The sequence below is a fragment of the Bombus impatiens genome, unplaced genomic scaffold (assembly GCF_000188095.3).
Source record: "Bombus impatiens unplaced genomic scaffold, BIMP_2.2 scf_0389, whole genome shotgun sequence".
Taxonomy (NCBI): Eukaryota; Metazoa; Arthropoda; class Insecta; order Hymenoptera; family Apidae; genus Bombus; species Bombus impatiens.
The window spans coordinates 1342454-1364462 of record NT_176808.1 but is presented as its reverse complement, the minus strand read 5'-3'; the positions used below and the strand labels follow the sequence as shown (position 1 = coordinate 1364462).

At 35.1% G+C, this 22009-nt stretch overlaps 3 protein-coding genes and 2 long non-coding RNA genes across 5 annotated transcripts; 2 read left to right on the top strand and 3 right to left on the bottom strand.

The window, feature by feature from the left end:
• LOC117151742 lies at window positions 1–2558 on the top strand (the record flags this gene model as incomplete). Its single annotated transcript, XM_033321098.1, has 1 exon — window positions 1–2558. A coding segment is annotated over one exon (468 nt), but the record flags the coding sequence as incomplete, so codon positions are not given.
• Window positions 2559–10445: 7887 nt separating this feature from the next.
• Window positions 10446–13038, bottom strand: LOC100746777 (mitochondrial fission 1 protein). The gene is made up of 4 exons (XM_003489989.4): window positions 12798–13038; window positions 12132–12341; window positions 11946–12051; window positions 10446–11162 (listed from the first exon to the last, which is right to left on the bottom strand). Exons 1-4 carry the CDS (start codon window positions 12840–12842, stop codon window positions 11071–11073), a joined length of 453 nt encoding a protein of 150 aa, XP_003490037.1. The 5' UTR covers window positions 12843–13038; the 3' UTR covers window positions 10446–11070.
• A 432-nt stretch (window positions 13039–13470) lies between these two features.
• LOC100746576 (dTTP/UTP pyrophosphatase) lies at window positions 13471–14907 on the bottom strand. The gene is made up of 4 exons (XM_003489988.4): window positions 14470–14907; window positions 13985–14226; window positions 13761–13907; window positions 13471–13678 (listed from the first exon to the last, which is right to left on the bottom strand). The coding sequence occupies exons 1-4, from the start codon at window positions 14557–14559 to the stop codon at window positions 13540–13542; spliced, it is 618 nt and encodes a 205-aa protein (XP_003490036.1). The 5' UTR covers window positions 14560–14907; the 3' UTR covers window positions 13471–13539.
• Window positions 14908–15196: 289 nt separating this feature from the next.
• Window positions 15197–16791, top strand: LOC112212945. Its single transcript, XR_002946802.2, has 2 exons — window positions 15197–15728; window positions 16416–16791. It is a non-coding gene; the product is annotated as an uncharacterized LOC112212945 (long non-coding RNA).
• A 2028-nt stretch (window positions 16792–18819) lies between these two features.
• LOC112212944 lies at window positions 18820–21698 on the bottom strand. The gene is made up of 3 exons (XR_002946801.2): window positions 21164–21698; window positions 19458–19564; window positions 18820–18959 (listed from the first exon to the last, which is right to left on the bottom strand). It is a non-coding gene; the product is annotated as an uncharacterized LOC112212944 (long non-coding RNA).
• Between the last annotated feature and the right edge of the window lie 311 nt (window positions 21699–22009).

Below are 22009 nucleotides of genomic sequence, written 5' to 3'. Positions count from 1 at the left end.
GCCGCCGCTATAGAGGACGGCTCCACGCCATTGAGCGTCGCCGGCGATAATTGCTCGTCGACCGGCGCCAGGTTACATTACTCCAATCACTCTTTACGCCGCACGCCGCAACCGCCCCATCTGCCACCTCGCGACACCGACAGCTCCTCGGAAAGAACGCAGAACGACTCGAGGCTTCAAAACGGTATACCCGGACACCATCGTGCGCCTCCGCCCCTTCCTTCCAGACACCAATCGTCCTGCAGCCAATCTTCCTACCCTACCCTGCCTATGAACGGCCACGCGACTCATCAGTTCCATCATTTCCCACGCGAGAAAGACAGATCGTCGGCTCGCGAGAGGAGTCGCGATCGGGACGTAGGCCTGCAATCCGTCCCTCATCGGTCCGACAAGCACCGAGATCTTCAGATGGAGATGGAGATACGCGACGGGCTGGACATGGGCGAAATAGGAACTTATCGAGCGTAAAGATACGCAGCACGAAAACGGGAACAAGGTGAACTCGTTTCGGAGAAGGCCAGAGCGCGGATAGGCCGAGCGAATTGAATCGAAGACTGAATTCGAACGTCGAATAGAGACTATCTGGCGGGTGAACGAGATTCAAACAGACCGCAGTTTACGCGTCTCCGTCCGATTTTCGCGCACGCACGTGATACGGTCGAAGAGGCAAAGATGCATCGAAGCGTTAGCCAGCGAACGATATCGATGCAATCGCGATGGAATTGGCCAACTCACGACTAAATCAAATCGAAGACTGATTACAACGGACATCGGTGAACAATATCGACAAGTAATTAACCGATGCCGGTACATTCCAATCACCTGTCTGCCAGTCTTCGCTGGGATCGGCCAACGCCAATTTCAATCAAATTACAACGTTTTGGTCGATGCAGTTTCTCTGAACGTCGATTGTACCGCGTCGTTGTAACGGCTCAACGAGAAATCTCCAATTTTTGCTGTAAAGAACAACCGAAAGGAACGTATAGAAAGATACGCGAGTTATTTTAACGGAAACGATGCTTCGCGTCAGGAATACGAAGAACAAGAGTATATCCGATGGAAATAAGAAGAGAAAGGAGGATTAATCGCGCATGCGAATCAAACGAGAGAGTCGATAATGAAAACGTCACGATGCCGAAGAAAATTGGTCGATAGGAAGAAAGGCCGATCGGCTATCGAGAATTATCAGAAGGTATCGATACGTTTCGTTAGACGTGGACGTTACGTTCGCGTCACGATAGTTCAGTGACTCTAAGAGCGCTCCAAGGACTTCACGGTAAAAGGAAACCGACTCTACGAGGCAAGATGGATCAGATTGAAACGCGCGCGTGTGAAACGTCCGTGAAGAACTGTGTCGAAAAGACCGACGGAAGACGAGTTCAGTGTACGTTACCGCAATGGTTTTACGCGCAACTATAGAACGGTCGTCTTCGTCGTAAACAAAAAGAAAATCGCATGTTCGACACATCGATGACTTTGAAGATCTTTCGCGAAGAATTCGTAAAGGCGAAAGCAGAAGAGAAGAAGGTTGAAGGAAGATGAAAGTTCCAGACGAACTTGCTGAGAACGACGTTCGACGAACGTGCCAATGTTCGAACCGTAAAAGCACCTCGTTTGTAAACGTAATTCTGAAAAGTTCGTAGAGCGAGACAACCGAATCAAAATCCAAAGAAACGAGACTCGTCGGTTACGCTCCCTTCTCGTCGCTGTCGCTCGCGAACGATCCGACGAAATCATTTCGGGAATCATACCGCGCTCATGGTGAGAATCGCGGTGAATTTTCAAGCGCCTTAGAAAGCGAATAACTTGAGAAGAAAGACGCCGAGTCGTATTCGGAATGCTCTACTAAGCGTTTCGATCATTCGTTGTATCGTATATGCCCGGCTGGTATCATACGTTATACGTATGTATCATATATTTCGTATTTATTGGCGTGGTTTTAGATAACTTTATATCTATCTTTGTATTTTCTGTATTATTTAAGGAAACAACCGACTGCTTTTTTACATTTCCTTGAGATTTGTACATTTTTTCTCCCAGAAGAGTCGAGCTGATTAACCTTGTAAATTATTGTAAAGATATTTTTTAAATTTAGTCGTGTACAAAGAAAAAATGTACGAATTTGTAATAGAACACCTATTTTCTGAGTACGATTCGTAATAAATGAACGCTCGCACGAAACTCCGCTGCATGTGCTCGTGTACTTTCAGATATAATAAAAAGTCGACCGCTTAATTATACCTAAACCGTGAAATATCACAACAAAGGACGGTCTCAAGTTCACAACCTACGTGATGAAATCAAAGGAACCTTCAAGATCGAAAGTAACTTGGACGAAGTTGACTACCGAGAATAATCGCTCGACTGGAATATTCTCCTTCGCGAATCTGGAACATAAATGTATAACGAACTTTCTTGGACCGGAAGGAACTTTCGTGAAACTGGAACTTGATCGTGAACTTAGGCTTCAACTATTCAGGACGACAACACTGTCTCACGCTCTTTCGGATCGCCATCCAATTGTACTTAAAACAAGCGCTTGAAACAATTTTCTATTTAAGTCCGTGTGTCTTTGACTCGTACTACCGTTATTATTCTATTCTCTACTTCTAAAGAAAAGTTTGAACTGCAGAACAGAAGAAATTTCTATGTTAATTTCCATGCGTTTCATTCGATAGAACGTACATTTCGCTTATTCGTTTCAACCTCGCTCCGGTTCAACAACGAGTCGACGTTCTAGTTGATAGCTAAAGCTACACGTATGCTGTCGAACGTTCATCGAAAGATCCTTCGATTTTCTGGCATCGGACAATGGCTGCATTAACAAATCGAACTATTAGAAGACGCTTTCATTTGTGAAGAATAAAATGTGTATCGTAAGAGATGTATTCTCGTTCGACGTAGAATCGTAACTATATATAGTATATTTTAATGGAGCGAATTTTATTTTCCAAACGAAGCGTGAATATGTAGACGCGTGACATAGTTCAGCGAACCGTACAAGTCGTAGGTCTTCGATCGTTAAAATTTAAGAATTAATTTGTAGCGTCTCGTCGATGCAGATACGTATATCATTGACAACGTCGAAATTCCTGCTATAAAGATTACCGTTCGAAGCTGCTGTATCGCTAATCAAAGTGTCTCGACAGCCTGTAAGCTTCCCTGGCTGCTAAACTTTTGCTTTTTAAACTCACTATTTCACTGCGACGACCAGAAAAAAAGAGAGGAGAAAGGGAAAAAGGCAAGGAAATACCTCAGAGTGTAAAGAATTTTACGATAAAGCTAGAAATTTCGGTTGTCGTGCAATGCTGTACCCGTCGTGAAAATCGATTGGCAAGACACGATACCTATACACGATTCTGGTCGCCCGGCCAGCTGTTAACCGACTAGAAGCAAAAACTTATCAACGTATTGAAACGTATTTTACGATTTACGTGTACTCGTACTTTAACCGCGATCGTTTCACCGCCAACTCGATAGCGATCGAAGCTCGAGCAGACTTTTCCGTTGTTATTCAGAACCGTGTACATTTCAGAATAGCTGGCGGTCGTTTTTATCCCACTGGGACATAGGTGGACATTAAAGGTGTAGGGTGTTCGGTATCTCGATGCAAAATTATTGGTTCCGTGTAGATACGGAATATCGTGAACAATGATAGACCGCGGTGAGACAGAGCCACAGGCATTGAAAAACGATCGTAAGCTAACGATATTCGAATAGCTCCCGATTTCTTTTCGGACACGTTCGTTCGTCCGCTGGTTTTTAGAATCAAACTCAAAAGTATAAAAGAATATCTGCGATATTATATATCTCGAGATTGTAAATAACATTACCTATATCGTTTACAAAGATTTCCTTTGGTTGTAACAGGTGTATATGCATTTTACACGCGGTCGGAATACAGTGTATCTTCGTCAAGTACAGAGTATCATTCGGATAACTCAGTTTACTGGTATTTCCTCGTCTCGGGTTTGTCGCTGCCTCGCCGTTTGCTAATTACGCGACTGCAATTACGTGACTACAATACGATAAAAACAGCTTATCGGTATTCGATCGAACGTTGTCAGAAACGTCGTTCTAATTTCTAAAGTCAAACTTTCGACGAGAAAAACCACGATCCACAGTTCGGCTCGTTATCGAAAGTAACCGACGTTCCGTGACTGAGAGACGTCTTAAATTCGTCCCTCGATACCATCAAAATCCTGTTTCAAACAGCACGAACGATATCTCTCTTTCGATCGGCCAACCAACAACGTTAAGCATTCTCGTTGGTGACACGATACTCGAGACATTCTTTATCCAGTTCGAGTCTACGCAAACTTTTTCCTATTCAGGATATAAAACGGAAAAGAAATGCCAACTTTGAGATAATAATCGATAACTATATATATATAATGCTCTCTAAAGTAAGCGAGCAAACTTTTTGGTCGACGCTCGTATACTAAAATTAATAATTCGTGTCAACAATTTCAGTTGCTGACGTTAAAAAACACATTTCGTCTCTTACGAAAACACGGAAAGGCAAATTTATGATAAGATACATGCAATGAATGAATTTTACGTTATGGAACGCAAAGACGCTATACTGACATTTACAACCGATAGACGGGCTCGTTGAGAGTGAAATTACTTAAAATCTCGTTATAATAACATGGGTAGCGTGAAAGAACATAGAAATCGTACAAAAGATATATTTAGCCGGTTTAGCTGGTCTAGTTGATTGCACATTGTACACGGTCTTGCGTATGTGTATCGCGCTGCAACTCGGCGGAGCTCGGTTGGAAAAGATGAGAAGCTCGCGCGACGAGATTATTTTTCCGGCCGAGTGTACCCTGTGGAATTCCACGGTCACCCCGGTCGAGAAAGGTGACTGCACCTTGAATCGGCTCTCGCGCGCGGATCCCAACCGTGGAGAAGCTAAATTCCAGTTCAGGCCTTTGAACGAGCTTCGATTCCGGAATAGGTTTCGAGCAGCCATTCGCCAGCTATTGTTTCGAAGAAGAACGAGAAAGTCCTGTGCGCGTTTCCTAATCGTTGGTTTTCATGCGGGAAAACGCGCGTGCAAATTCTCTATTTAAGATTTTTTTACTTCAAACGGACATTTTGAAAGAACTTTACTTCTTCGGACGTGTCACTCTAAATTGACGATGTTTAATAATTTCGTTTTAGGAATCATCGAGCATTCGTCGAAAATCCGTAATCGGATAACGATAATACAGCGATAGGCGCGCGGTACAATCAGCTGCGTCGATGCTGGTAAATGCAAAGAGCAATTCAAACAGTTCAGCATTCAACGCTTCATTCAGAATTGAACAAACTTTGTCCGACAGAATATGTCAGTATAGTATCTGTGTTCGCAACAAGTAGCTTTTAAAAATTCAGTATCTATCCGGTACATGTCAGTCTGACCCATCCGTTTCGATCGCACTATCGTGTTTGGGAAAGTTTTCATTCATAAACGCCAGTGAAAAACATTTATTAACTCGAAAATGGATTAACACGCGTGTACGTAGTATTTTACATTTTGTTTGTTGGGAACGTTAAATCGATGACTGTTAAAGGATTCCCAATTCTGTACACGAGAGAGAAAAAATTGCTCACCGATATGAGTACCTGATACGTTTCATATTTCGTTTAATCGCGACCGGTATCCATTTGCTTTAACTTGCGACAAAATGGTAAAAATGATTAAGCAATTGAAAAAGTTATCCCATAGAATTCGTTGAACTAATAATCTAAAATTACAAACGTTTCGCTTCTACAACCGAAGACAATTGAATTAAGCACATGGATTAAATTATCAGGCGATAATTCTATATTCTCGAATAGTCGAGATTAAGTAACGGATATATTAAATTTTGTATTTTGTAAAACGAACGTATATGTCATATACTTCGTTCTATTATGCTAGAACAAACATTTATCAAACTAATCGGCTTCGATTCTCTTGCGTGATCCTTTAAATTATAAATTTAAATATGATACTAGAAATCGAGTGCCATTGCAATTTACCAACGTATTCGAAACATACGTTTCGTAGATTACCAGTCTTTCGTACTATTCTATATTTTTTTACCTACTAATTTATTTATTCTAATTAAAATTTTTTATCTTATAATAAATTGGTATTTTTTTGTTGCAATATATATTTCTTTTAACGTAACCATTTAAATCTCCAACGTAATTACTAAAATTTCGACTATTTCTTCAAAAATATGTTCGATCGATGTCTCGAGAAGCGTTATGATCAGTTGTTCGCTGCTATAAATCAGCAATTAAATGCTAATGTGTCTGCGGAAATATTAAACATCTTAAAACATAATTTTATTAAGATGGAACGGACGATAGAAATATAAAAGAAAAAGATATGCGTATACAAAACCTCGATCAAGACGTGTTTTCAACAAGTGGTTAAGAGATAATTGAAAACGGAATAAGTAATCAAAATTGCGGCATATTTTACGAAGCAACCTAATATCTGTAATAAAATATTCATAAGCATCTATTATGCGGACATGCGTACTTTAAGAAACTATTTTTTTTTTTTTTTTTTTTGTAGAAACGTTCGTATTTTAATTTTCGTACTTAATCTGGAATCCGTGCCAATCGAGTACAGATCGCCTTTACACGTGCACACACAAAAGTAGATATAAAATTTATCTCGAGGCAAGAGCCTTTGATATTTAAGATTTTACAAAAATTTCCTTCCGTTATATCCTAACGGGAAAATAGCATTGTTAGTTGAAGCAACAATAAAGATAAATGAAGTTTACACGAAAAACTGCATGTTATATCGTTTTGCTCCGTTCGCTTTCAATTTTGTATCATCACTGTACTGCCACTTAACCGGAATATCCGACACCCTCTGTGTTCATAAGAATCATCGTTCCGCGACATTTTAGAAATAATTTTAACGCGAAATCGAATCGCCATTGTCATTCGAACGTAAACAGAATCTCGAGCGTCGACTGTTTCTCGTTATTCGTTGTCGATTCTCGTCTGACAAATCAAGAGATTAAATACGAAAAACAGCAAATCGAAGGTGATTCGCGTTCGAACTGTCAAATGGATCGTCATACCCGTTAGATTCATATAAAAGCGATCAACCGTGAGTAACGATGCATCTAGTTTCGTAAGTTGGACGCTTTCCAAAATACTCGCACAAATCTTATCGCGCCTAGCTTTTCAGTGGTTGAAGTTCGCCAACACCGGTAAAAGAGTATCGTATCGAGAAATCGGCATGAACACGTTCACCGTTGATCAATTTCCATTGTCGATGCCACTGTTCGCCAAATTATAATCTTACGTCATAAAATTATATCTTCCTTTCGTAGAAAATTTTGCATACGCATTGCGAAGAACTCCATGCCGATTTGAATCCGAGACATGATCCGTGAGCGTGTTAAACCGTTGTTTTTTACCTGATTCATTTTCCCTTTATACCTAATATCGGATATATATGTCTACATCACGTTGGCGGAATGTTGAGCGCATTATTATCTAACATTTATCTACGTACTGAAATTCGTTTGAGCGCGATATGTCGTGTGAAACGTATAGAATCGCGAACGTGAATCTTATCGATCGTCTCCGTTATCGAAAATGTAGTAAAAATTCGCTCATAAATTCGTGAAACTTCTTCGCAAAGATCGCGTAACAGGCGTGGAAGAAATGACGAAACGTGTTCGCAAAACGTCCCTAACGTCTGTTCCGTACGAGGGAGAAACTGCTGATATCCTATCCAATGTATTCCGACGGAATGGTCGGGATCGAATTCAAGTAACTCAAAAATTAATGTAGTGGTAAGCCAGCATTAAATATATCAGATCTTATTTTTTAAGCAACGCAAGAGTTTGCGGGCGCATAGGTGTGACGCCTTGAGAGCGAATGTAAGAAAACACAGGGAATCGATGTCTGAATTTCATTCCTTGACACTGTTCACCTGTGTTTTCCACGATCGAATCTGCGAATGCATTGGAAGAACCCTAAGTAGAATGTCCGATTGTAATTAAATATATTGTAAATGTCGGGTCAAATGTCGTAGATAGACGGGGAAATATGTAGAAAAACAGAGTATTACTCTATCATGATAAAAAAAAAAAAGAAAAAAATGGGCGAAGAAAATTGTATATTTTAGGATATGGCTGTTGTGTTAAGCAGAAAGAAGAAATAATTACGTAAACGAATTGCGTCGTATCGTATCGTGTTGCTAGTCAATCGACACGTGTTGAAAAATAAAGACGAATAAACGACGATTCGGCGAGAGTGGTGTAAAGAGCAAGATCGAGTAAGTTAATCATCTCAGAAATATTAAATTATTGTACAAAATTTAATGCCGATAGTTTGTAAGGCCTATCGTTTTACTTGTACGAGATCCATTTATGTTTATAACGTACGATCTATTCGATACTATCGTGCTAAGTTGAATGGCGCGTAAACTCGTATCTATGCACACGATTTATTCACGTTCCTTTCGCGTACGAGAGACAAGCTGGAGTTCTGACTGGTTCCCAAGTTTCTTTAACTATCCTACGCATTATGATTCCGATTCAACAAACACAGATAATATAATATTTGAAGCAGAATGTACTTTGAATTATAATCTGACGATAATTTATCCATATTTTATATCTAACATGGTGTTGAAACAGCGAATAGCTAAAGTTGACTTAAGTAGCTTTTAAAAAATCGTAAGACAGGATTATATCAATGTATTTTATACCGACCATTTTTTAAAAATCACGATCGGTGACAATATTTCCACCAAATACCAAATTCTTTTTCCTTTCTTCTCTCTCTCTTTTTTTTTTTTTTTTTTTTAATACGTAAATAGATAAATTTTGACTATATTTAGCAAGATTTCTTCAAGTACATCTTCGTATAAACATTCGTAAATACTTTTTATACACGAAGATGGTATTATCATTAAAACCGCAATTAATAGAATTAAAGGAAGATATAATACACTGGAACAAGTAAGAACTCTCGCTAGTTTATCTATGCAGTAGCGGCTGACTTCGATGTCCATCCCAATTCTTCGACCACGTGCACTCTGAATCGTTTCCAATTTCAAACAGAAAAGACTAAAGGACTCGCGAGGCTTCACGAAACTGTCAACATGGGAAGGAAGGAGCGAGGAAACGCGTTAGAGGATCAGCCGGCAAACGAAATCTAACATGCACGCGGACACACTGTACATTCGTGTAAAGCATAGCGGAGCCTTATTGAGAAAGCAATATGCATCCTTTAAAAAAAACTGCTTAAAGTATTTTCAAGCTGCTAATTCTACTTGAATAATTAATTCCTATGCTAAGTAATATCGAGGCAATCTGGATTCTCGAAAAATGGGGATCGTCTTCTGCGGCTTCGTCATCGCGAAACTCACTGAAGAAGATCACCTTTTTGGAGGACCACCGATGTAACCCACGGATAGCACTTCAAACTTTATACGTACATTCTCTTTTTCACAGCCAACTGGTCGCTTCGATCGTTCACACTGCCACCTAATTTTTTCACTATTTATGTATTTACTTTTACAAAAAATTACCAAATTTTATATTTCTTTTCGAACGTACCAAACGAAAATTATATCATATCGCGCAATATAATATTTGCATACATATACATATTTTTCGCTACCGTGGGCGGCAGTCAGAGCCCTCTCCACCCCGTATGTAAATACACTACCGAAAATAGTACGTATAAAAATTATTCATCGCCTATACGATACAATTTTCTCCTACTTATTGAATCTTTATTAAAGTATATAATAAAAACGTGAGTGCAGTCCCGGTTCCACCAGCTTCCTCTTCACCGCTTTTGCCGCGGCTCAACACCGTCAAACATGTAAATATGTGTCGTGAAAAGACAAAATAAAGAGGAGGCCGAGGGAAACACGACGGTGCTCGAGAAAAATAGTAGCGGCGCTCCATATTTTGGCGTAAAAATTAAGCGAACGTGTAAACTCGTAAAACCAAACGGGGAGAAAGTGGTTTTAGCGAGTCCCTGGGCCATAACATAGGTCACTAAATATAATAATATTATAGGAATATCTCAGCGTTATTTTGTACATAAACAACTTTATCAACGGATATTAAGAAGTCATCAATAAATCTACATATAAAAAGACAATCCGTATAATTTTCTTTTCGATATCTATTCCCCTATTTTATATATTTCCTCAAATATACTCGCTCCATACATCGGATTAATAAAATGAGATCGTTAAAGTGTTAGATTGATCCGTTTTAAACCTAAATTAAATTTATTAACAAACATATATATTGTAGAAAAATTGGCATATAGTTTGTGATGTGTCTCATGTGTGAGAATATGTTGATCGTATTATACAAACAATACAATATTTATTTAAATATTTAAGGCATAATGTAGGCATTGGGCATAGTTGTGGAATATAGATCAGTGAACATAAGATGTAATATAGACGTAATATATTTATTTCAAAGATTTAAGTAACAATACACATAAATAAGACAATACAATACTTTTATTTTTATATACAAAAGCTATGTTTATCTGCACTGCGGTTTCGGCATAAATATATTTTTTTTGACGTACGTGGATTTAAATTAAATATAACTTTAAATCATTGATACATATATATCATTGATACATATATCTTATTTATAAACAACTAAACACAGAACAAAACACGAAACATTCGGAATGTCTTTCTTTTATAAATTAACGTATATATTATTAAAAAATTATTTTTGACAATCTAAAAAGAGGATACATATGATTTTATGATACATGAGAGAGTGTAATTGAGTTTACGAAAATCTAAAAAATAATACACATATATATTTATTACCGTGTATTGCTTATATGACGTATTATTTGTTTTTCTGTAAAAATAAATTTGACATTCTACATTACGAATCGCATTGCAGTTTACTTAATTTGAACACAAGACTATTTCTATTGTCCTGTCTCTGTTTTTTTAAATAAAATCTTTGGTGATATTAATTAACAAATTGTATATAACACATTGTACAAAGTAACTATTTCATATCACACAATAGTCATAAGCTTTTTCACGTGAATAAATTAGTTTCTTTTGACCATAGCAAAGCTGAGGCCGAGAATACTTGCAATACCGATAATAACCCCTCCTGCAATGGCCATACCGTATAGACCTTCTGTAAAAAAAAATCCTCGTAATAATTTAAAAATTAACATTTTTGTCGTTTTTGCTTCATTCATATTACAAAATGCCATAAAGAAAAAGATATGCTTGTGACTAGAATTAAAGTATATGAAACAAACACAAGTTGAATACTGTAAAGGTATTGAAAAAATTTCATATATAATACTACTTTTATTAAACATGTAAAATATACACACAGAAAGAGTAGCAAACACAATTTTCTAGTATTAACACGAAGAGCTAATATAATTATATTAATAAGGAAAGGTCAACAGTGTGAAATGAATACTCCTAATAAAATTGTATTAAGACCTATGTGATAAATACTGCTATCATTTTAGAAGTACGCAAGTCCGTTCTTTATTCGTTCCATTAAAATAATTCAGATCAAAGATATGCAAAATGCAATTTCTATATCATTTAATATAAACATGTATACATATATACACAGGTACAGAGCATTTGTACTTTCCTAGTATAGAGAACATAATGAAATTATCATGTTAGTAATGTGCAGACTTCTTGATTCATTCATGATATAACATCTAAGTTATTTACAGGTATAAGATATTAAATGAAATTAATATCAGTTAACTTTGACTAAAGGAAATGTAATAACTACTAACCCATGAAAGTATTACTATTGTAAAAAATAAAGATAAAATGATTGATTTATACTACGTGCTGACTGTAAAAGCATCAAAATGACGACGAAGCATCAAACGAATAACAAACTTTATCTGTCTAAAGCAATAATAATTTATAAAAAAGAAACCTTTTTCCATTTTTTTCTTGATCAATGTTTCCAGATGTTGTACTTGTTGATTTCCAGGTTCAACTTGAAGAAACGATCTGACATATGCTAAAGCTTTCGTATATTCCTATAAAGAAAATAAATAAATACTAATTAAACAGTGCTGTTTATTTTGAAAAGTTTCAGCAGGCTCGTAAAAGTCCATACCTTTATTCTAGCGTTTCCAATAGCTAAATAATAGAGACAATCTCGTTTCTCACTATCGTTATGATTGCAATATAAATCTTCCAATAACATTATTCCCTTTCTGATGTCTGCAGGATATTTGCTTCTAACAAGACACCAAGCATATTCAAATTGTGCTTTTTGTGTTATAACAGATGAACGTAATTGTTCGTTATATATACGTTCAAATTTCTGAAACAGAAAAATCATTTTTTAATCTCTCGGTTTATGATGTAATACTTTTGTGTATCTCTGAAGTATGAGTAACCAATGAATAATGTTGTCATTTTATTTTGATTAGAGCTTAATATATAGACTTATTACAAGCTTCGTACAAAGACATTATGTATTAAATATAATTGCAAAATTCCTTAAAAAGCCTACCATAATTTTATATCAAAAGAAAAATGAATAGAAATCACATAACCTTTATTGCTATATAGACACATTCAGTGTTATTTTACAGTATAAGCAAATGGAAATTTCATTTTGCAAATTTAATAATCAAATATTTAAAAATATTTCATACTACATACATTAATTATATATTATTATATTACTTATTATATATTTAAAATATGTGATTAAAACATTAAGGAGTCGACAAGTAAGAATGGTTTTCGTGTATTCTTTATTAAAAGAGTGTACCTTTAAATCATCAGAAGAAACAACCTCTTCAAGAACGTCCTCCATCTTCTAATACAAATTCGCAAGAAAACTACGAAAAACAATTTATCCTGTTCTAAATCCTACCTTAAAAGCAAAGAACTCATTACAAAACTACCAACTTCGGTCCGGCAATTGAGCTGTCAAAGGCAAAGAAACAAGCAAGTTCACATATGCGCTTCTACTTACAGTCACTACTTATTGGTAAGAATAGCAAGGCGCCATTATATGTATGGTTTAAACGACCATAAAGATGTACATGTATATTGGACTTTGTTCTTTTAACAAAATCATTTTGATTTTATGATGTTGGCAGTGCCAAACTAAACCAAACGTCTCTAGATTAAAAAATACAACTTTTCGCTTAACACAATAAGTATATGTTTAATCTTAAAATAAAGGAAAGAAAAAGTTCGTTTAATCATGCGCTGTGGTGGTAACTCAAAAATATTAACAATTGATTTAAAAATAAATAAATTAATCTATTTTTCATAAGTTATATGTAAAAAATGTTTCATGTAAAAAATAAAAAATGATATAAAAAGAAATATACACTGCTGCAGCAGATAAAATTCTAATGTATATTTTGTGTTAAAATTAATATAAATAAGAAAATGGAAGACTGAGCGAAAGAAGATACAAATAACACAAACTATCCTGTTTTTCAAACATTTATTATGAAATCAATTACTCGTAGTTCATTAACAATATGTATTTTTTCATGTTAGTTATTACCAAACATTTCGTTTAATCGTTTTGTCAATGAATACAATGGCAAGCCCATTACTGTATAAAAATCACCGTCTATTTTTTCAATTAAACAACCGCCAAGACCTTGTACGCCGTAACCTCCAGCTTTATCTCTGCAAAAAAAAGAAACAATTAGCAATATTTTCACATTATTAAGATTATAACATTTACAAAAAGATGAAATATTTTACTCACAGTGGTTCCCCTGATTTTATATATGCCCATATTTGTTCTTCCGATATGTCACCAAATTTTACTTTTGTAGATTCATAAAAATTGACTTCTTTCTTTGGCGTTTTTAAACATACTCCGGTATAAACTATGTGTTCCTTATTTGCTAAACTAAAATCATATTTTTACTTAAGTTAAGTTGACGTTAATATTACTTATGTATAAAGTAATATATAGTTATATTTTACCTTGATAACATTTCAAATGCATGTAAGTTATTCTTTGGTTTACCATAAATGACATCACCCATTGTAACCAAAGTATCTGCACCAATTATTAAGGAAGGTGGTGTTACATCTTCCTTTAATCTATCATATACTTCTTGCACTTTATATTTTGCCAAGTCTTGTACATAGTCACCAGAATTTTTATATGCCGATCTATCTAAATTTTCATCATACGTAGATGATACTACTTCTATATTTATACCCTAACATACAAAATAGATATATCCATGTACTACAGTACTAGTATAGTTATATTAGTATAGTTATAGTACTGTCGCAAATTAGTAATATTTAATTATATGTATATTAAGGCTTATGACAAATTAGACTTATGTAAAGTTTGCTTTTTTAAATAGGTTATTATGTCATTTACTAAGGTTACAATAATACATAAATATTTTCTGATATTATAGTAACTGTGTTTATGAATGTTATAAAGAAGTTACCAATTGCTTCATTATTTCATATCGTCTAGGAGATCCACTGGCTAATACAACTCTACCTGCTGTCAAGACTTGCACTACTTGTTCAAACATTATTTTTTCTTTTCAGATTGCATTAATGAAGTAGCTTTAGGAATAAAGTCTTGCAAAAGTTCAATATTAAGGTTTCCTATGTAGTCTTTCTATCTATATCTTTTTATCATTTTTAAGAATACAAATTAATTTATTATTCAATCAAGATGATTATATAATCACTCATAAGGTACAGAATACAGAATACATAGGCCTATCATTGTATGGGTCAACCGACGAGGTACAACTCACAGATTACAGACGTACAGAACTGTCCTTACAATTAGTCAATGCTGTCACATTATTGTTACATGATAAGATAAATACAATGTTTCCAGATGTCGCTAGTTACGAAGTTTTCTGCTAACGAGTTTAATACTCCATAGGAAACTATTTGGCATTTTGAGTTGAAAGGAACATTTTATTTTTCACTGTAACAAATCAGATTTAGTTTTCGATTTTAAGATCTTTATTTCTTTATCTATTTTAATATGATTACAGAGATTACGTCTATCACTTATCTAAGTTTGGTTTAGTAGTATTTATATATATATATATTCATTTATAGCATTCATAGAAAAATAAGAATATTTTATTTATTACTAAGTAGACTATATTTATAACAAATTATATTTCTATTGGAAATTTGAAATTTAATCAGTAATAATTGGAGGAACATATGTTTAATTAAACATATATCTACATAAATAAATAAAAGTACACAAAATGTTGAACTTCTAGGAGATATCGTCGGTTGCATTAAAACAATTTCAGAAATACAAACGAGGTGGCATATAACAAGATATCGTGTAACCGTTTTGTCAGTTCGATGAAATTAAAATCGACTAAAAGTGCGTAAAAACGACGGGCATGGCAACACGCACTCGTGATATTCATTAACGGCTGTTACGAGAAAGCGAAGTGGAGGATAAGCGGACGGTTCATATCGTTCAAACTTAGTCTTATACCTTACTATACCTTTTTATTACTTGCTATCATAAAACGTATTTTCAGTGTTACATACTTAATTTGTAAATCAAATATACTGTCATAAAAAATGGATGGAATTTTTTAAAACTAACATCGAGTACACGTAGTGTTAAGCCTACGTGTTTTAATGGAATCATCTAGAAGTTGGCATGGTAATTGAATGTGGATGACAAAAGAGAAGACGATTAAAGGCGTAAAGGGTAAGTAAAAGGGGAATAGGGTGAATATATAGCGCAGCTTAAAAATATTAGAGCGGGAAGGAGAACTATTTTCTAGACACAGAAGATTCTAATACATCGTAATCGGTAAATTACGTAAATGCCGCATGCCATGAACGAACCTAAAGGTCAGTCAGTCCGAGGTCTTACATAATCGCAAGGCGAAAGGTTGACCCATCTTTACGCCGTAGCCTTCCAACTGAACAAAGATTTCGTGGCATTTTTTCGCCATACCTCGCATTGTTTCGACGGTGCAACGATCTTAACAGTTACATTAATTAATTCAAAACGATTTTTTGAGTGGTGGGAGGGGGGAGGGGGGGTTGTCACGATTCTTATAATTAGCCTTACTTCTAACAGCATCTGTGATGCTTATCTGTTGTGTTATTTTATTTCATTATGATTTTTATTGTACAACGGACATTTCATGGCGATATTTGATTGATCGTACTTGAGATAATATCATAAAATTGAGTTCATTGTGAATAAATTACTTGCGTACTTAATTCTGTTTAGAATCATGTTGCCATTGAATTTGAAGTCATTAAGAAACTTCCAGTTATATAGTTTACGGAAAAGATTCGAACCGATTAAAATATGCACTTTCTTTGCATAAAGACTACTATAATTTCAAAGAAATTGAAATCTGCGGAAACGTATTGATTGCAGCTGAAGATGCAAATTACCCGGAATTCTCGAAGATGATTTCATGAAAACAACATTGGTTATCTGAAGATCTACATAATCAAAGACTATGACGAGCAGGATATTAAAAACCAGTTATTAAAGAGTATTCATAGACAGAATGCCAAGATAAACGTAGATGATGTACGCTATTGTTACTTCATACGTTTGCCTCTTTACGGAATTGTAAATGGAAACAAAGATCTTAGGAGAGCGGGGAACATTCTTCAGTAAGAGGAAATTTGTTGCAATTTTTGTAAAAACGGTGAAACTTAGTATAAATTCTGCTAATGTAGCTCCTAATAATCAAATCTGAGGTAAATCTTTGAAAAAAAAGGAACAAAACGAAGAAACTTTAGAATCCTTTTGTTCTTTATTACTTTTAGTTAAGGAAACGCGTAACAATAAGATATAGGATCTATACCTATATCTATATAGGATATATACTAATATATATCATATGATACTAATATACTGCAATACAACCAAATATATGTATATTAAAAGAGAAGGAGGAAGGAACAAGAAAATATGATAGGTACATGTCGCTTTCTTTTTTTCCTTTTTCATATATTTATTTTCTGAATATTGGAACTTCCAATGAATGACCAATGATCGTAAGATATTATGAAAATTAAAAATTATGAAAGTATTCTCGGTCCCACGGAGAAATAAATTACGTTAATAAGCACGAAGCGTCTTCTCGTACTTTCACTAACTTTACATATCCTTCTTATCTCTGCCGAGTCTGAATTTGCCTCATCCGTATCCTGAAGTTGTTCCTTACCATATAATCAAGGTTAATAGGAAAATTAAGTTAAATAAGACAATTTTGGTTAAAAACTATGAAACGATGACAAGAATTGCATCATAAGTATGTGGTATGCAATCCTTGAGCCGACAATTGGAAAAGAAAGTGAGATGTTCTGGCTCGTCCAGTTTGGCGGATTTGCGAAGTCGTATACTAAATGTGGTGAAATTAGTGAATTGGCTAATAAGTGAAATTACTGGTATAGGTCAACCTCTATTTCTACGCGTATGATGAAACATTGCGTGGATATCGTAAAAATCGTTTGAGTAATTAATTATCACCATGCTGCACCGCATTTCTGTATTGGACATTACATAACAGTATTATATATCGAGTTTGGAACGTTATCGAATACAAATAACGAATTCTATTGATACAAATTTGCAACAACTTGTGTTGGTCTTATTGCTTTTCTTCTCCTCTCGTTTTATCTCTTCACATTTATCTCTTCACATAGGACACCGTCCTACGCATAGACTAAAGTTATTAAATGTTTTATCTCTAAAATTATTAATTTTTTCTTCCATCGATCGCCATTCTATCGTCGATTGTACGGCAATTTTACGTCGATAATCAACTTGCAATTCGTAAAATTCATTCGTAGAATTTCGCATATTTTATTACGAAAGTTACTATTATATAAGCAAATTTATCAGCATTGCTAATTTATACCTTGTCACTTGTAAAACTTCGCTGATGATACTAGTTCAATCGTGGAAAAAGATAATTTTATCGAAGCAAAATTAACTTTTTTCAAAATAATTGTACAAAAATCTCATTATTAACTAAAAAGGTGATTCTCAAAAATTTCATTGCTCGTTTCATTAATTGCTCGTTTGTTTAATCGTTACTACGAATTCGCTTACTGCTCATCCCGTCTGTGAGTTACTGACATCAGTCAGCACATTTTGAAACGTGCTTTTTCGTAGCAATTTATGATTATTTAATTCGACGTTGAAGCAGTAAAGATTCACCTTCCCGACATCCCTTAAGCCTTAAGGCGTCGTATGGTAAAATCAGGTAAAATCGCGGCTGGTGAGTCGAGATGCAGCGGTAATCGCCAGGCTGTCGTTATTAAATGTGATTACGCAACTCGAAAAGTGGCTTCAAAGGACGCGCATTATGACACTATGGCACGTAGCCGTTTCTATGGGGCGCTACGTCATGCCTCGAGGTGTCTGCGTTTAGCATTACAGCTAATACGCCTGCGAACAGGGGCGTATTCAGACGGAATTCGATCCCGGAACACGGTGATCCTTTTTTTTTCTGTACCGCGATTATACCTCGCGGATAATAAAATCACTTTGTTAGGTTGGATACTATTGCATCGTTTTTTATTTTCGTATAAGTTTTCCAGTAGAATTTGATACCGTAGGTAGTTCCGGAGAGTTATAGTTTACACATATATAGTAGTTCATCAGAATTATAATTTTTAAGTTATTTTCAATATGTACAATATTTCATATGTATAATGTTATGTTATGTTATGTATGTAATGATATGTGTAATGTTATGTTATGTTATGTATGTAATGTTATGTGTAATGTTATGTTATGTTATGTATAATGTTATGTTCAATATTTCATATTTTCAATATGAAAATTGTGTATTAATAACTTCTTTCTTGCAAATGATGGATTACGCAGTGTAGGTATGTGTTTGCTCCGGAAGTGGAGGCGTTTCAAATATTTGAAGGACGTAAAATTTTTTTAACGGAACTGTGGAATGGAACTTTTTCATATATCAATTAAAGTATCCCCTAATTTTGTATGGAAAACGTATATATAAAATACTTGTGTCCGAAAACTATTGGTTTAAAGTTTAACGATGTAAGAATTAACGTAGGACGGACAAGGTCCTAATTAACGTATATACATACAATGTATCCGTAACGTTACGAACGAAGGAGAACAAATAAACGATATGTTGTATTTATTTTACTAATAATTTTTAGATATACTTTATAAAGTGTAACGAGATAATCTTTCGAAATACATCGCACAGAACGAATTTAAATAAACGAAACGAAATAAAAATAATTAAATCTACCATAAGCCGAGAATTATTTGCGGATTTATAGTTATTAGTTAATGGCATTTTGTTCAAACAGAGATTAACGAAAGTATTATAAGAAATAATTGTTATTAATCCGCTCCTATCCGTCGATACTAGTACTTGCATGATGTATACGAAAGATCTATTCGTATATAACTTACCTGATCGTCTCATCTTCTCTCAGCTGACTCTACAGGCTATAGACAGCTGCATGATTTGTCCATACTTGCGTGTACAGTCTCGTTAGGCAGTTGCGCTTGATCGATACCTACTTTGAAATAGAAATGGAATGTAAATTGCACTTTTCGAATACGGGAAGATGGATTAAAATATCTCCAAGCGAAGAATGTAATATAGTCATTAAAGAAATTCTGTAGTCATATGATTGGGTAATATTACAAAATAATTACGAAGTGATGTAAAATGGATTTGAAAAATAATTATTTGTTTAAAAATATTCGTTTACAGAGGTGCTACATACGCTTGCTATATCTGTTATAATTTTGTTATATGAAACGAATTGAAAGAATTCACCACTTCCCTTTCTACGTGACCTAACATTTCAAAGCACATTATGACTTTTAATTAGTCTAACTCTGATTGTTAAACGCTACTGTGACCAAAGAGCCTTTGAGCGGATCATCCAATCGATGGATGTTGCTTCTTTTGACTGTCATCGGCAGCAGACCGATGGGAATTAATGAAAAGGGAACGCAAAAATTGAAATCACGAATGATTTGTCGCAACGAATTATTGCGATACAAGTTACCTATTGTCGAAAATATTCAGAGTCACGAGATATTATTAAGCGTCACACATAAATTTATTACTGCCTCTTCCTCTATAACATGTAACTTAAGCAGCATCAGCCTTCTTTTCGTCGTAGTTGTTAACCTAATCTTTCTAGGGTTGTTAGATAGAAGAATCTTCCCTCGCTTATGCGTGAACGGCCCGCGCCTCCTCTTCGTACCTGAGTTTCATCATCAATGATATCACGTATATTTCCTCTCTTTCTTTCTTAATATTCATTAACTTCTTTGCATTCGCAACTAAGATAACCGCCAAATATTTATTGACTAATTTCTTTACTTTTACGATCCCGATAATTGTGATATTAAATATACGTGTACATGTATTCTATATATCTAATGTACTATGATTCCTCCAAAAATTTCAAGATTAAATGAATAAATAAATACGTCTCACATTATCACCATTGTTTCTGATAGATGGATAGATAGGTCGAACATCAAAGGCGCATTCGCAGACTTCCCGAGCATCTACATGACACACCTTCTGTCACAATAGCGAGTATTTTTCTGACCTTTCAGTTGTCATTAAAAAGAAAGAAGAAGCTCGGCTGACGTGAAACGGAATTGCGGTTCGACTAGTTTCAAAGCAGCGGTCGACCGCCGCGAAGGACTGAAAACACTGGCATTTCAATCTTCAAACAGATATACTCTGTCTACCCTTCGTTCCCATTTGTTTCTCCAACGATTCAAGGAAAAGGTCCTACCATTCTATTAGGTCATCCCATAAGTAACGCTCTTTTTTTTACAACTGAATTTAAAACGATAAGATAATACCAATACAAATAGCTATTAACTCTTAACGATCGGCAATTGCTGATCTGGATAGTGATTAATATTATCTGATTAGTGACTGGCATTATAATAATGTAATATAATATAATGCAAAATATTATTCCAAGTTATAGTCGTGATAAATAAAATGTACCGAAATATAAGAAATTCTTCATGCGTTTCCGTTTCTTTTGTTTTCTATAACGCAAGTGAGATGTATTAACAACGAAGCTTCTCGATTTTCAAGGACTAATTGTTTATTTGCACTTAATATATGTACATACCGTAAAAATCGTATTGCTTATGAGGCGAGCTAATTTCGCTTTTCATCCTGAACAGTAGCGCACGGTATTGCGCGTCCTCGTTTGTCGCTCCGATGATTTCCACTCAAAAGACGTATACATTCCAGGAACCTAGTTGCGTCTAACAGCTGAATAGATGAACTTGTTACATTTATTAAGCGTACACGATTTCCCTAGTTCGTGGAAGCAGATTGTTTTCCAAAGGATCGTGCATACTGTACGACTATACTGTATAGTGTAGGACGTCGTGTCGCGCCACATGAATGACACGATGTAAATGTCGGTATATGGCCGTGGAATCCTACGAGAAAGGCTGGTACATTCGAGCCGAACATTAATAACAAATCAAGATCTCCGATCAGCATTAACGTCACAAATGAATTTCACCGAAATCTCCACGCGATGATTTCGTACCGTACATATTTCAGTGACAAATTATGTAACGAATGCTCCCGTTTTGACCTTATGCGATCAACGTTGATCGCGCGTTGAATTTTTAAAAGCATAAAGTTGTACGACGAAGACAAGTGTGTAAGATATCAGCGAAACATGTATCTAACGAGAAATGAAAGTGATTGATCGTTGACTCTATCGAACAATTTAACGAACAACTTTGGTAGCTGCGATCGTTCTCGATTTAATTAAAACAGGAAAGATACGAGCAATAGAAATGGAAGATATAATTTGTTTTATCGTTTTCATTATTTAAAGTTTTGTATGATATTTTTAGCAACTTGTATTCAAAGATTTTTAAACAACATCATAGCGGCGAAGTTTCACGTATACGCAGATTAAGAAAATCTCGATGTACTTACATAATAAACTATT

What these genes read in the sequence shown, in the direction of transcription:
- LOC100746777 (XM_003489989.4), bottom strand. Translation starts at nt 12,842, where the DNA reads ATGGAGGACGTTCTTGAAGAGGTTGTTTCTTCTGATGATTTAAAG. An exon ending in TTGGAAACGCTAGAATAAAG is followed by an intron (nt 12,052 to 12,131) that starts GTATGGACTTTT and finishes TTTTCTTTATAG; the next exon opens with GAATATACGAAAGCTTTAGC. An exon ending in CAAGAAAAAAATGGAAAAAG is followed by an intron (nt 11,163 to 11,945) that starts GTTTCTTTTTTA and finishes TTTTTTTTACAG; the next exon opens with AAGGTCTATACGGTATGGCC.
- LOC100746576 (XM_003489988.4), bottom strand. Translation starts at nt 14,559, where the DNA reads ATGTTTGAACAAGTAGTGCAAGTCTTGACAGCAGGTAGAGTTGTATTA. An exon ending in ATGAAATAATGAAGCAATTG is followed by an intron (nt 14,227 to 14,469) that starts GTAACTTCTTTA and finishes TTTGTATGTTAG; the next exon opens with GGTATAAATATAGAAGTAGT. An exon ending in GCATTTGAAATGTTATCAAG is followed by an intron (nt 13,908 to 13,984) that starts GTAAAATATAAC and finishes ATATGATTTTAG; the next exon opens with TTTAGCAAATAAGGAACACA.